This window comes from Lingula anatina, chromosome 3 (genome assembly GCF_051362555.1).
Source record: "Lingula anatina isolate TDL-2025a chromosome 3, LinAna3.0, whole genome shotgun sequence".
NCBI classification, from domain to species: domain Eukaryota; kingdom Metazoa; phylum Brachiopoda; class Lingulata; order Lingulida; family Lingulidae; genus Lingula; species Lingula anatina.
The window spans coordinates 31,351,264-31,367,128 of record NC_141769.1 but is presented as its reverse complement, the minus strand read 5'-3'; the positions used below and the strand labels follow the sequence as shown (position 1 = coordinate 31,367,128).

At 37.5% G+C, this 15,865-nt stretch overlaps 2 protein-coding genes across 4 annotated transcripts in view; both read right to left on the bottom strand.

The window, feature by feature from the left end:
- Positions 1-1,026: 1,026 nt before the first annotated feature.
- Positions 1,027-14,837, bottom strand: LOC106175590 (protocadherin-1). The gene is made up of 4 exons (XM_087007867.1): positions 11,583-14,837; positions 3,547-3,708; positions 3,073-3,229; positions 1,027-2,844 (listed from the first exon to the last, which is right to left on the bottom strand). The coding sequence occupies exons 1-4, from the start codon at positions 14,421-14,423 to the stop codon at positions 2,315-2,317; spliced, it is 3,690 nt and encodes a 1,229-aa protein (XP_086863993.1). The 5' UTR covers positions 14,424-14,837; the 3' UTR covers positions 1,027-2,314.
- LOC106167578 (ATP-dependent (S)-NAD(P)H-hydrate dehydratase-like) overlaps positions 14,487-15,865 on the bottom strand; it is a 66,282-nt gene continuing 64,903 nt past the window's right edge. For all 3 annotated transcript variants that reach the window (XM_087007869.1, XM_087007870.1, XM_087007871.1), the window contains exon 11: positions 14,487-14,650. The gene's annotated coding sequence lies outside the window, so the exon portion shown is untranslated. The remainder of the gene's footprint in view (positions 14,651-15,865) is intronic.

Here is a 15,865-nt window from a genome sequence, read left to right as displayed (position 1 = left end):
AACTAATACCGTGGTAATTGGCCAAATCCCCTTTCAAGAAATGTCAGAAAACAGATTAATGAGATTTCATGCAAAAACGCTTCATGTAATGCGGTTGCTGTGATCTACAAGTGCAATCATTGCTACGCCATCTCCTGTCACAACTAACACATTCACTCTGAACAGCTTAGGTAAAAAAATCGTTCTGGGTTGGTGAAATATGCGATCTCCTGCACCCTAACAGTGAAATAAACAGACGAATAGACTTCATTGGTTAAAGATATACTGTATGCGTTTAAAAATGACCCAAATTCATTTTTTCTATGTCTACATATCCTCCAAAGCTATTTATCTTCTCTAATTCTGACCTAAAAAGCTATAAAACACCCTCAGATAAAAAGTAACTGACATTGATAGTTCCTTCAAATATGTACAGGAAGACGTGGTGTTCTAAATGATTGGCCAAAATTTGGAATAAAACATCAAATCCAAGTACAGGGACAGAGTGAATAATGATTTGCACGTTGGAGAAATTGCTAAATCTCCCCAAAGAAAATTCATTTTAGTGAGAAAATCTCGCTTAAGAGTACTTTTAAACTTGAATTATTCTGAGGGACACAGACAAGACGTGATAGAAGTGAATCAGTATTTAATTTTTCAACAGGCACGTAATTTTTACAAACCTTTCATAAATGTAACCGACTTTTGGTTTCATACCATGAAAACATTGTTTTTGAAATCCCCCCCCCCCCCCCCCCGACATTTGAACGTATGTTCAAGCACATGTCATATTTTAAGGTCTATTAAATAAGATACATTTGTTGGTGGTTATTTAGCACAGTGAATTTTGTCTAAAATGTGGCCTATAAAAGGCGATGGCTGTTACTTGAGTCAAGGACTACTCCTTCAAAACATATCTTGTTGGCAGTTAATAATTTTCTCAGCAAGAACGAGTACGTAATGCTTGACCCTTGAGAGAAAAATTTAATCAGGAACACATACTCAGTCCTCTCAATGTTGAATAATCCAGATGAAAAACAATGATAATTATTTCAATTAAAAATTCAACTTTATTTACAAAATTTTACATAAAAATATTAAAACATTTATTCAGAAAAGAACATTCACTCTGTTTGCTCTCATGCAAATAAGAACAATGATAAAATAAAACATTCACCAAGTGAGAACATTAATATTGACAAAGTAAGTGGCAACTCAAAGTTCAATTTTTCCAATAATATGCACACCATATTGGCAATTTAGCATCCATCTCTGATATATAACGGCGACACCGATGATCAAAATATTCATATGAACTAATCAGTTTACTAGGTACTACATGGCATAGCCTTAAACAGCACTTACTGTGCATATAGTTTTACAGTTTCTTTAATCACTTCAGCACATTTTTCTTTTTTGCCCAAGATGTCCAGGTTTACATAAATGAAAATAATATTACTGGTAGACTTTGACAGATATCGTATTAATTTTACTACAGCAGAAATCTGCCATTTCTGGGCACAGATATACTGCTTGTGCTGTTTTATCTCTTTGTAAAGAGAAAAGTTCAAACACTCTAACTTGAGACTACCAGGGCCACCGTATTGTGCTCCATATGGACCTGGACTAGGCAAAAAACATCTAACTATTAGCACAAATCACCGGCCATTTTATGACAGGTTATTGGCATCGCCCAAGATTGAACAAAAATAAAAAAAACTACATCTACCTATGTATATATATATATATATTCAATGTTAATATAAAAAATTGCATTTTAGTAGAAATAATAAAACTTCTAGGTAGCAAATGGGACTCTTTGGTTAGGCAATAAATGATCTAGAGTTGTCCAAACAGCTTTTTAGCTGGTGTGAAATTTAATATAAATAGCAAGACAAATATTAAAACATGACATGAGAAGGCACATCAGAAGACTTCAATATTCTCATTCTGGACTGGTCACGATTAACAAGAACAAGTACGAATACATGAAATGCTGATCAAAGATTCTACCTTCCTTGGTTTCATTAAAAAGCAGTGCACACAGAGAAAATGTTCAAAGAAACTGCCTGCCACAAAATAGATCATCACCCCACATCCAGCAGTCGCAGTTGCTGACCCATATTATTGCCACTGACACCGACATAATTGCATGTTATAATGAGTATTTTCAGGGGTGAAATATAGCACCAATGTAAATAAAATTTGTATTAACATCGCCAAAGTTTTGACTGCAATCTGTACAATAGTACAATTTTTGTAAGTAATAATAAAATCATGATGATATTTTTTAAATACACATTGCAATTGGAAAAAAATTAAGATGGCGGGTGAACTATACCACCATGTCCTGAAAAAACATTTGGTCGATGTCAAGGCACAGTTGGTTGGGGTCTACGCAACTGCTGGCTGCTGATACGGTAGACATATTCTGAGCATTTATTTTCTCTGCAGTTACATTCAGCTCTTCCTCAACATCCCCACTAGAATATTCACTTCCAGTGGACTCAGAGTCTGAAAACCCATCCGAGTCCCTGTGCTCACTATTGGAGTCCCCGCTGTTGCTATGGTAATCTATGTCACTACTGAAATGTACTTTGGTATGCATTTTTCCATGATCATCTGCTTCCTGCCTCCCACTTCCCTGAACTCTTGGAATATTTTGGTTGCACACGTTATTCTCTGAGACCACTTGAATTGCACATGGAGGGACCTGCGATACTCGGCCAATGTTTTTCTTGTTGCCTTGGTTATTGTTCATAAAAACACCACTATCTGTGCTCGTGCGATTTTTATGGAAGCGAGCATTTGGATGGAGTATGGATTTTGGCTGGTAAGGATCTCTTGCTGGTGCATATTTTTTGGCTGGTGAAAGAAAATTAGAATAGCTTAATATGTAATTCTTCCAAGGTAAACTTTTTAATCCATAAGAGACTCAGATTTGATATCACAATTCTTATGATACTATGAACTTTGTAACCAACCGTAAATACTGAACACAGTAAAATAAAAAGATTCTGCAGAAATAACCATCCAAGTAGTAACATATTAACACAAGCACATAGAAAAAATGATAAGACCACGTCCCCCTACCTCTGACTTGCTGGCCCTCCATGCCCTGTGTCTCCTCCTCGCTGTGACCCCTCCCACTGTCTGTATTAGACACCTCTCCAGAACACTCACTGTCTATGTCTGTGTTAGAGGTACTTTGATTAGCTGGCTTCTTTAAAATGTCTAGAAGTTCTTGGGCCTGAAAGTACAAGAGGTGAGGTCAACTGCTAGAATTGCAGTAGATGTGCCACATCCGAAGACAACCAGTCCCAACCACACTGCCATGTTCACTACCCATTTCATGTATTTAAGACAATATTGACAAGGTAATTTGAGTGAAGGTGATTTTGTATACTACTGTTCCAAAGAAAATTTCAGTCATATATTTCGTTAGACCAAATTTTCATGGTAACAGATTTACTGTAAACAACTTTCAGAAGAAGAAAAAAAAAAAAAACATTCCCACAATGAATGCCAGAGCACTTTACACTTGAATGAACCATTCCATGCCCTTACCTCCTTTTCTTTCTGAGAGAGCACCCAAGGTTGTTGCTGTCTGTTTCCTTTCTGGGGCACCTTGTGAAGGGCCAGGGCATTCAGCTCCTGGGGCTTGTCCCTGGCATACTCAAATATCAACTCAGGAGTCACTTGGAGGAGGGAACTGGTAGCTTGGGGGTTCTGCAAGGAAAAAATGATTTAAAAACTTAAATTAACACAGAATTAATATATCAGGTAAATTCATCCATTAGAAAATGTACATATAATAATTCCATGCCCCTTTTTAACAAACATTTTAAAGAAAGCAACAATTTTGAAATGAAATAATCATTTTATCAATTTTGCTGTGCCTACTAGCATTCATTCATAATTTGTTCAGAAAAATATTATAACAGGTTCCAAATCGTGCTCTTGAGGCCCCTAGTACATATCATAACCCACAACAACCACACAGATAATATATTACTCCATCTCTTAATTGATCAATTATTACCTGACCCTAAAAGAATTGCCTAACTTTCCAATTTTTCATATATTCTCATTATTAACAGTTCCAGTATTGTACACCACCCCTCAAGCTGAGCTGTTGTCCTGCCAGGCATTCTTTTCTGCTATTTGTTTCATAATACAAACAATACAATACTATTCTCAGCCAGGTGCAATGCATGAAAAACACAGTGCTCCACACTAACAAGGCAATTAGATACAGATATATTCCTATTTATTCTGGGAGGTTATGCAAGATGGCTGCATGCACCTGAAACGCCTCACGGGCTAACATCTCATTAAGTGCCGTTGTCAAGGTGCCCCAGGGCGGAGTGGACACTGAGTGGACGCTGAAGTCAGTGAGGAAATTAAGGGGTAGAGGACATCCCTTGCTGGGCCCAAGGTGAAGGCAGTAAATAAGGCGGAGTGTTTGTTGGTCGCACCTCTCAGGAAGCCCTAGGAGTTCCTGCGTCACGGAACAGTGGAGGGTCTATCTATGTGAGAACACATCTGCCTCTAGCACTTCACATTATCATTATTTTGTAACACTGGTACTTTTTTTTCTTTATTAAAATTTGACAAGGGGAGAGACAGCTGTCTGTGAGACCAGTTTTCAAAAGATGATCATAGAATGGTGGAAAATTACACTGAATTGGAAAGGTTTGAAATTTTTCTCCACCATGAGTTTTGAGGCAGTATTAACATTTCATCCTAATTGTGACAAAAAAATCATAACCTTACTAAACCACATCCAACAAAGACAGAATGCCTCTTTTTAAAAAATCATAATAATTGTAGCAAGATCTTGCTTTCATTTGATTTCCTTCAATAACTATTTGATACCTCGAAACCTTATTGGTAGAAAAACATGTTAACTCTCCTTAACAAGATTTACTAGTTATTATACCACACCTGTAGGCACACAGGAATCAATCTATTTAATTGTGGCATCAGTGTCACTCAGCAGTAGGCAAAGGTATAAATACACTAATCTCTGGTTCATCACCACAAAGCAGGATTACTTCATTCCACATCATACACCTATTGACTAAGTATCACCTAGGACATTCATAATTAAGTCACTGGAAACTTTGTGCCCCAACCTCAAGTTCAAACCACTTAAAAACCTAAGCTTTTTCCTTGTAACAATGCTGCCAACATCTGCGGTGACAGAGATGCCTTCAAGACAGGGGCAGACACATGCACAGACATTGAGCCACCTTGAAGACAAGGAGGTGGGTAGGAATAAACTCGATTCTCTTTGATCCCCTGTAAACTGATCTCATCCCAGGAGAAAAAAAAGCAAGTCTCTAAATACAGGTCTCTTTTATTAAGCCCAGGAAAAATGCTTCTTAAAAGGGATGCCACCAAAGATCTTTCAATATCCTTCTACTCTATCCATGCCCGAGGAAAAAACAGGGCAGCAAAGTAAGTCTTTTACAAAAGGGATAGAAGACTCCACTGTGAAACCTTGAAATGGAATATTTTGATATCTTTCTCCCCTCCATGCCATCCCCTTGTCTATCAGATCAGATAATAATAGGGTGACCAGACTCTGAGCTGGAGTGTAATGATTAATGATCAGTTAATTACACAATGATTAAGCTTGAGGAGTAGGAGGGCAAATGATCAATTACCGGGCCTGGTGATTAAGGTGGGGTTTTAATGAGAAGGGATTATACCCACCACGTTAACCCTCACCTTTGTCTGGACGCCTACAACATCAGTTCTTCTTTATAATGACCTAACTGTCATTCTCATTACTTGAGTTTCTCTTTGCTTAATTATTTTGATTTTTCAGAACCATTCAAAAATTGCTTTACAAGACATATTGTTCGACAGCCTTCATTTTTTCCGTCAAGGCAGCATTTCTATCTGTTGGTTTTAAAAATAAAAAAGGCTTTTTCACTATTTTCTTAAATCAAGAAACTGAAATTCTTGACAACTAACATAGTTCCACCTTTTATAATAATGATGTTGGCATATTTGACTGCTTATTTTGCCCTACCACAGCGATGAGGGATTATATTGTATTACAAGTACTGAGCTGGTATGAAATAAGACACCCAACTGTGGTTACATGTGACAAGGAAAAAGCATGACACTAATATAAAGGATTCAATAGTTATATGTCTCACAAAGTTTGACACTTAGGAAAGGAGGGTAGGGGAGGGGGGTGGGTGGGTGGCTGGGGGTCATGTTATAATTTTATAGGTATCACTAATTTTTAACAACTTATGCCTCCATCCAGAAGTGCTCATATGAGGAGCTGGGGAGGGGTAGAGAATATGAATTCATTTCGATATTTTCAATAGTATCTGTGTCATATTTTGTTACAGTGTGAACATTCTTGTTTTATGCCTGTCCATCAATGTTTGTTTTTATATGAGATTTGAGTATTTTTTTTTACATGTAAATCAGTATTCTGATTAACTGAAAGAAAATTGCTCTTGAAATTGATGTCTTGCTACCTTTATTCTTTTTTGCATTTATTAATATTGATACCTTGAGCGCTATCATCTTCTATATTGTTTGATGTTAAAAAAAATTTTTTTGCCAAGATCAGCACAATTATTTCTACCTTTGAAAAAAGAGTACTATTTATGTTAAAAAATGAATTAAATTATTCCAGAAATTTGAATTTTGTTGGCTTCTCTTGGCAAAGCACAACTGAAGCCAAGGTGGTTTATTAATCACAATCCTGAAGAAAGAAGAAAGATGGCCCTTTCATCAAACATTCAGCCTTACTTCACCTAAAAGAGGGAATGTCTTTAAAATTGATGGATTTGATGGGAAGCCATCTTCCCACTTAAAAGCCCATATTATGACACAGAGAGTGGAGAATTCTGGGCCATCCAAGTCTTGTGTTACACAACTAAGTTTTCTCAATGGACACATACCGATTATATACAACATAAATCTCTCTAAGTAAGTTTGTACTAAGAAAATTAGCAGGAGACAGACTTAGAGGCACAAATGATACGGAGACCCAAAATGAAATTGAGACCGAAACCGTATCTAACAATGAATTCATCGTTTACCTGGATCATTAGTATCTGTCAATTTTTATAGGACCTAAACTCTGCCAGGTATAAAAGACACAGAATAACCTTACAGTTGGTAGTTGTTCCTGTTTTAAAGCCTGGTAATCCACCTGCTGACTGCAGTTAACTGTCAGGTAATAACCTTATTACATGCCTTTAATGAAAGTACTTAAAAGGGGTGGAAACTTAGACTACACAGACAGTTGCGCTAATTTTTTTTTTAACCTGACCATTCATCATTGTTAACAAAATAAAATACTTAAGTTACAGTGTAATTACAGCTGTAAAATGGTAGCATGGTCACTGGGTTTTTTAACTGATAGAATTTCAGTTTTATATGATTTCAAGCCCCATTTGTGCAGTCAACAGTAGACCCCTTTTTTCTAGTCCATTCTTCTTTGTTGATTAATTTAGTTTTTTTTTCTGCCTTACCACCTTGGTAAAAAAGTTACATTTGTTTCTTTATAATAATAATCTATCACTACTTTTCTTCTCATTTATTAAAAAATATTGGCATAAATAAATAAATACAAAGGGAATATTTTGTGAGTAACATTTGTCCAAATAAGGGTCAACATCACTTACGTACCTACAACATTTACAAAGTAGAAAAGAATACCTGTTCACCTGTCTAATGCCAAATATTTCAATTAACGACCCGAGAGAAATCACAAAAGACGGAAACATTTCGTAGCATTCCTGAGTCTGAACTGATTGGTTTTTGAGTCATGAATCACCCTGTTAGACTCCTACTTTCAAACTACGTGTCTACAGGCTCCAAGTCCCTATTCTATCCACTGCCCACAATCAAAGTCATCAACACACTCATCATGTGTGAAAAACCAACTAAACAAACCACAACACAAACAAAAGTGGAGGAGTTTTTGTTTTGTTTTCCAGGCAAATTCTTAAATACCCCTATGTGTATACCTGGTGGTGGTCAATACCAGGTAGAACAAAGAGACCCTGGTCAGAAGTGGGAGTGTAAATATGACACCTATGTGCCAGCCTCTTTGATCTACGGGATTAAGATTACATAGAGTTAGCCGTGATGAATTGTCTTCAGCCTGTACAAATGGTGATATTATGGACTTATTTCAAACAAAAATCAACGCTCTAAATCCTGCAGGTGGCTACAACAAGGTTTAATTTTCAATATTTGTGCAGGGAAGTTCTCTCTGAAGCACTGTGACAACACTTAAAAATTGTCACATCTGTGTTAAAATGTAGTCCAATTACAACTGATGCTGAAGGTATTTAACTTTCTCTTTAATAATAATATGAACATAAAATTCATAAAATTGTAAATATAAGAAGTGAAGAATTTGAATGAATTTGTTAAGCATCACATCTCAAAGATGCAATGACTAATTTTATCTTTCATTGTGTGTTTTTTCTATGTAGAAAGTAATCTCCTGTCTGGTAAGTCAAACTTTTAGTTCAAGATGACTGTTCAATCATGAACTGCCTACCAATTTCTTTCCTTCCTGTAACTCAATCACGTAATTTCTGCTATAACCACTCGAAGCTAAAATTCACGCCAAAGCATGACTCTCTTCCCCAAAACAAAGTAAAATCGGAATCTATATTAGTCAGCATTTCCGTCAACCATTTCTGATTTCTACATCCCATTTAATATTTGATGGAGATAAAAATCTACCGAAGGCCCTATTCAGACACGGAGGAATTTTACGGATGATTCTCTTTCAACAGAGGCCCAATGCAAGCTATTGTTAGTGTAAATGTAATGCACAATGTATGACGATCCAATTTCAACGCTATGGTTATACTACATGGTTTGTAACTAGATTGTCCCCGACATAATTCCTAGACATAAATGTTGCAGGTGGATGACCCACCTTACAACAAGTTATTAGTTCTTTCTTCTTTGCATCGCAGGGGTGTAAAATATTAACAGATCTTTAGAGGCCATGAAAATGAGAAAAAAATGCAATATCATTCATAGAATTTTCAACATGAAATTAAATGCAAACATCTCTTATCAAAAGGAAGAATGAAATATTTGTTCAAAAATGTTTTTTAAATTGTATCAAAAGTGCACTGTTTCTCTATGGTTTTTGATCTGTTTCCACACAGAGTGTATGGATATTGACAGAGTACCACAATTGGGCCAAGCAGGGCACTCGGGGTCCAGGATTAGCCATTTTACCTCGGGATTGATATGTATTCACCTGAGTTTTAATATGTTGATCTAGCTCCACAAATGTCTTTTGTAACTTTCTTCGCTGGTTTGGTGTATTTGTAGCCATACAGGCCGTGGATAAATGTCAACAGTTTTACGGCTTATGTCAATATCGGTTCCCTCCGTTGGTATACAAACTCGATAAGCAGGGACATTTTCACGCATTGTGAACCCCGCATAAAATACGAAGAATGTGCACTTTTGATTTCCACCCAATCAAAACATACAGCGATTCTGTACACGCTTTTCATTGAAGGAAATATTTTCTTCTAATGTAAGCGTACTTTCTGCAGCTTGTTTGGGTTTTGTGAAAGGATCCTTTATTCTGTCAGAGCACTGGGTCATTTTAATATTCCCATTTCTTCTACAAAGGTAAACTTTCATCTTTTTTTGTTCATTTTTTATGCACTTCATATAATATTATCAACAGATCTCGTGCACCTGGTGCTAAAATTGAGACAAAAATCAAGTATATCTGGGACTCAGCAATTCTTTTTGAAACACGAAGTTAGGACTCTGGCTCAAGTTTCTGAGATATTACTAATAAATTGTTACTGTGTGCTTAATAATTTAAGTGCTTTTATATAAATAATCTATCCCAAGAAGTGTTTGCCACATAAATATTGTATTACTAAAATATCTAATCATCTCATGATCATAGAAAAATCAATAGGATTTATGATTCCAAGTTTACTTGTACACCAAAGACATAACAGAATTTAAAACTTTAAATTTAAAACACTTTTCTTCTAATAGCTAAGTATTATCATTCTTTTTTCCAGTGCACTTTCAATTTCAATTAACAGAAGAAGGTTGCTGCTGAAGATATAAAGTCACCTTACCCGGTTCAAGTTATGCAGTTGTTAACTTAGCACAAAAGAATAATGAACAATCAACCCATCTGATTATCTAGTTTTCCCTTTCACAATTTAAATATTTGCCCACATCTATTTTTCAACCAAAAGGAAGTTTTCTATTTGATTTCTCCTAGCCCTGAAAGGTACTATTATCTTGTCAAATATTGTTCTAGTCCAAAAAATGTCAACCCTTCAAAATTAATTTTGTAGAGGACATTTGCAGAATTATTTTGAAATGAAATTTTGTGTGAAGAAAATCAACACTGCTGTACCCTTTTCACTGTCTTTTCTCAAGCATAATTTACATAGTATAAGATGATCTGCTTTTTAAACAAAACTTGAAGATCAAGAAAAATTATGGATTCAGAAAGCAATCTTAATCAATTATCTTCACAGGATAAGAAGAGAAAAAGGCGACTAATTCAATTTTTTCCACATTTTTGGGTGAAAAGAGATAGCATCACCACGTCTTCTATATCGTGTACATAGCATCTCCGCCTCAATAACAATTACATTAACAATTGTCCAACTTCAAATAAATTTCACAAATGAATGCCCACACTGAACATTTCCTCATCACAATGCATTAAACCACCAGAAAAGTAGGGTTTGCTATCATCACCGCTCTTTGTTGTAAGACAGAAAGAGAGCTTCCTTTCTCACCAGATGTGAAGAAAATAGCTTTTAGTACCCCTTATTCAACTACACAGGAATCTTTTGAAGAAGCCTGGATAATGCTCGAACTTTTTCCACTCATTTTCAGATTTTTTCGCATGAATAATGAACTTTGAATCATAATACAGACTCATACAAAATTTATCACCTCAATTTCCCCTATAGAAAGTTTCAATCTTACCAGTAATTGTCATTGGGGGATTATTTCTACAACTACGGATTTAAATACAGGAAACAGTTGTACACATAGACTTGTGAAATGAGAATATTGATAAAGTGTATTGTGAATACGTATACTTTTTTATGAATGAAAACAAATTTGTCACAGGTGTGTATATCAAGACTCCCAAAGTCCCAAAGCAAAGAAATTTTACAATCTACATGAAACAACTTTACTGTGAATAGAAAGCATAAAAAAACAGCCTGGCTTTTTTTACTGAAGGATTTGACAATCAAATAAAATCTCATTTGATATTTTATATAATATCCTTACATAGTTGTTTTCACATTTTCCTTACCTCCCAACTCTTTCCAACTTTATCATTTTAACCAGAATATTCACACAAACACTTTTATAGATCTGACATGAACATACTTTATCACTTTATGCTTTAGGCCATTCAACAATATTTTTCACGTCCCGTAAAAGGTTAAAAATGGAAGCAATCCCACTTTATTTTAATTCTCAGAAAAAAATTGAAAGACTAGTATTAAATTTATGTTAACATATTAGGAAGTTAAATATTGTGGAATGGCCACTTTACTACAAGTAATCACAATATTCCTTACCTCGAGTGTTTTCTGATCTATGGAAGAAGTAAAGGATGGATGGCTCTTGAACGTGGAAATCTCAGTACCAGACAGAGTGCCGCCCCCTGGTGACTGTCTCATCTCCTGCCCATCGGGACGACCAAGAAGGCTGGACTCTGATCGCGGGGTTAGCTGCTGTTCTCTCATGACACACTGGCCGCTCTCCTCTGGCTTGTAGTCGTTATTGTTACTGTTATTGCTGCCAAAAGAGCGTTTACTGCCATTGAGGGCTCTCTGTGCCTCAGTACGACAGTTGTATGCATGGTTGTCTTTGTTCTGTCGTTTGATCATAATAATGGCGATGACAAGGATGATGGCCAAAATGGCTGACACGGTGGCTAATACAATAACAATGATTAAATTTTGACCCAAACCTTCTCCCATCTGACTCTTGTTAGGACCAACTAGAGGCACGTAAGGATCATTGGTGACATGAATGTAAAAATCGACAAGGACTTGATTTGAGGGGGTACCCTGGTCAGTTACAGCAACAACGAGTCTGTATGGTCGGCTCCTGCTCTTGGTTATATCATCTAAGCGCATTTCACGTGAAATGATGATATCTCCCGTGGCAGGGTCAATTCTGAAGATATTGTGTGAGTCGGGTTTATCTAACGAGTATACAAGTTCAGCATTGACCCCGGAATCAATGTCCTCTGCCACAATGGTTGCTGCGGTGATTCCCACTGGGGTCCCATATGACAGGGACACCGTGTTGTTATCACCATAGGGATATATGATGTTAGGTGGGTTATCATTTATATCCAGGAGAATGACTTCAGCTTCAATGGCTGTGCTCTGAACTGTTGTACCTCTGTCCCTGGCAATGACAACCAATCGATAACTACCTTTACGTTCCCGATCTAAGCTCTGATTGGTTGTTATCCTCCCAGTGTTGGGCTCAATGGTGAAGAGCTCTGCTCCCTCACTGTTGGGGTCCAGTCCGTACCACACCTGACCGCTGCTGCCCTCGTCGCGATCTTCAGCAAATACTTCTCCCACGTATTGATACCTGGTCTGGTTTTCTTTAATTCTGAACTCATATGGGAGGTTGCTTCCCTTGAACACTGGGCTTTCATCATTCTGGTCCAGGACGGTGACACTAACTGTCGCAGTGGCAGTATTGGCAGAAGAACCACTGTCAGCAGCTATGACGTGGAATTCAAAAGAAGGCGTTGTCTCCCGATCAAACTGCTTCTTGGCTCGTATCTCACCAGTGGATGGGTCAAGGGTCACCAAACCACCGGCGCCTGAGCTAAGTTGGAAATTAATTAAGGCATTATTCCCAATGTCAGCATCTGTGGCATTGACAGTGACCAGAAGAGCCCCAACAGCATTATTCTCTTCGATCTGTGCACCGTAAATTTGATGACTAAACACTGGATCATTGTCATTCTCGTCTAACACGATTGCAAGAAAACTTGCAGAAGACCTCAGTGGAGGGCTGCCTTCATCCCAGCAGTTCACAGTCACATTGTACTCACTACGCTCCTCTCGATTCAAATCTGTATCGAGGAGAATCTTATACATGTTATCATCATTGGGATACTTAACAAGTCTAAAGTCCTGCGTTGCCAGCTCACACTTGGTTTGGCCATTGGGCCCACTATCAGCATCAGAGACGGCCATGTGAGCGACATATTTTCCTGCTCCTTCCGATTCCCACATGACTGCATGCCCAGCGTACTGAGGCTCGGGACTGGAGGAGATAATGTTGATGTTAATAAGAGGCTCGTTGTCATTGACATCCACGACGTTGACAGTGACAGTGGTGCGTGCCGAGCGCGCCTCTGGGGTACCTTGGTCTGTGGCATAGACTGTGAACTGGTAAGGACTGTCATCATATACCACATTGCCTTTCAGTGTTATTAACCCATTGGAATTGATATCAAACAGAGCTCGAATCTTAGCTGAGGTACCACTACTGAAGGAATAAGCTATTTCACCATTAGTACCTTCGTCTGGGTCAGAAGCATGGACTGTTAAGACAGAGAAATTGGGACCAGCAGTTTCTGTAATAGACTTCTCATATCCATCTACTTGGTCAAACACTGGAGTGTTATCATTGATGTCTCGGACTTGGATACTTATTCTCACTGTCCCCGAGCGTACAGGCACTCCGCCATCCCTGGCAATTATTGTGAGAGAGTATGAATCTGTGGTTTCTCGATCCAATGGCTGAAGAACGCGGAGCCCAAGCTCAGTGGCTCCATCTACAGTGGTTTGCTGTACCAGACCGAAGGCAGAATTCTGGGGAAGCAGCTCGTAATGTTGCACTGAGTTTGTTCCAAAGTCAGGGTCTGTAGCACCATTAGTGAAGAGAGTATGATTAACAGACACAGACTCAGATACCTCAAAGTCTAAACTGTCACTCGGGAAGCTGGGAGAATTGTCATTGGTATCCTCAATTTCCACCTGAACTTTGATTATTTCTACATATTGCACTGGAACATTTTTCACAGAAACAGCCAAATTGACCAAACAGCGTACTGAGAGATCGTCAGCACAGACTTCCTCACGGTTAATAGTTTCCGAGGTCCTGATAACGCCAGTCTGGTTATCTAGTCTAAAATATCGGGTTCCTGGGTAGCCCTGAGTAAGGAAGTTATACCGGAGTTGTTGTAACACAGGGTCACTAAAACGCCGGGTGTAGTTGGCGTCCGTGGCAATGTTGCCCACGTAGAGCCCCGCTGAACCCCCCTCTCTGACTTTAGAGTGGATGCCAGGCCCTGTTTGGGCACCACTCTGAATAATGAGAACTGAGGCTAGCACAACACAGGTGAAAAACCTCATATTTGATGGCATATTTACAAAAGCCATGTGGAATAGTTTCTAAATTTTTTTCAGTAAAAGCTATATTGAAAGCCTCCTTCCTGTACGCATATAAAATTTACAAAAGCAAAATGTCACTAGCGTGAAAACTCACAAACTGTCCAGTTATCACTGATTCCCGTATTTCATTCGAAATGTCCCAAGTGTCCTTTTCTTTCAATTGATTTTCTACTGAAAGTCCTTGTTCTTCAGTTAGTAACTGCTGGGTAGGAATCCTGGAATAAAAATAAAATCCAAATGTAAGTCAACCTGGCCTGTCACCACTACATAAAGATATGAGAGACACTGAATGCTGCCTCACTTTTTAAGACAGCGACAGCAGCCCACCTCTCACTGCAGTGTCTCTTACTCACTGACTGGTCATGGTTTTGCACTGAAGTATCTTGAGCAGGTTGAAGCCTTTTCACTCCATCCTACAAGGTAATTACAGATCATACAGATAGTCAAATGAGCTGGCTTCCTTACTCCATACACCACTCCCATTGGACGGTTAGTACAGACCTGAAAGGACCATACAAACCAAAGCTCATTCATTCTCTTTACTGTCATTGGTCAGTGTAAGCAAAGGGATTTGTATGCAAATGAATGATCACAGCAATTTCATCAAGGTATGCTGTGGCCTTCCAGTCCACTGCACAAGGTTAGGCTACAAGAATGGGCAGTGTTTTCTTATGTTTGTTATTATAAGGGAAGTTTGTTGCCTGCACCAAAGACCCCCATAGAATACCCAGTTTGAAAGCCCACTGTAGCAGACTGGTTATTTGAATTCTGCCTTTTGCTTTTTCAGTCATATATTGCATACTGGGTGCTTTGGGACTAGACTTAATTAGCTTTTGGTCTACCAAAATATTGGCGACCATGGGTAGAAGGGAACAATACAAGAGGTGAACAGTATGGAAATCTGGGTTACACTGGGCGGCTGATCAAAACAACACTTTCAGACTTCAAAAGCCCCTGCAGCCCTTACACCACTATTATGTGAACCTATATTGCTGGGCCATTGATATTATTTTTAAATCATTAAGTGAATCAAAATTCCTTCTTTATTCATCTTTTTTTCTATTTTTAAATCATGAAATGAATGGAATTTTTTTCTTTTGTTCTAAAATATCTTAATTAAGATTTGAATTTAAGGGGCTTTACACAAAATATTTCATACAGTTCAAATAGGCAGTACACATGTTGTTATAAACAAATTTTTCTAGTTTATTGAACTTTTGTTTTTATTTTTATTTTTTCAATTTACATGACAATTTATTAATTCTTCTTACATGCTGTTTGAACAGAAAAATTTATAAACAATATTTGGCATGTTTAATTTTCTATCGTTTTCTCTTTAGACAGAGAGATAATGTAACCTTAAAATTTTTAAAAATTATTTTATCTTATAAAACATTTTCTGTCCTGTTTTATATACTATTATATTTCTT

Bases quoted from the DNA above. Each gene is read 5' to 3' on its own strand.
- LOC106175590 (XM_087007867.1), bottom strand. From the start codon at position 14,423: ATGGCTTTTGTAAATATGCCATCAAATATGAGGTTTTTCACCTGTGTT. The intron at 3,709-11,582 runs GTAAGGAATATT...TTTTCCTTGCAG, and splicing joins TAGATCAGAAAACACTCGAG to AACCCCCAAGCTACCAGTTC. The intron at 2,845-3,072 runs GTAGGGGGACGT...TTCTTTCACCAG, and splicing joins GGAGGGCCAGCAAGTCAGAG to CCAAAAAATATGCACCAGCA.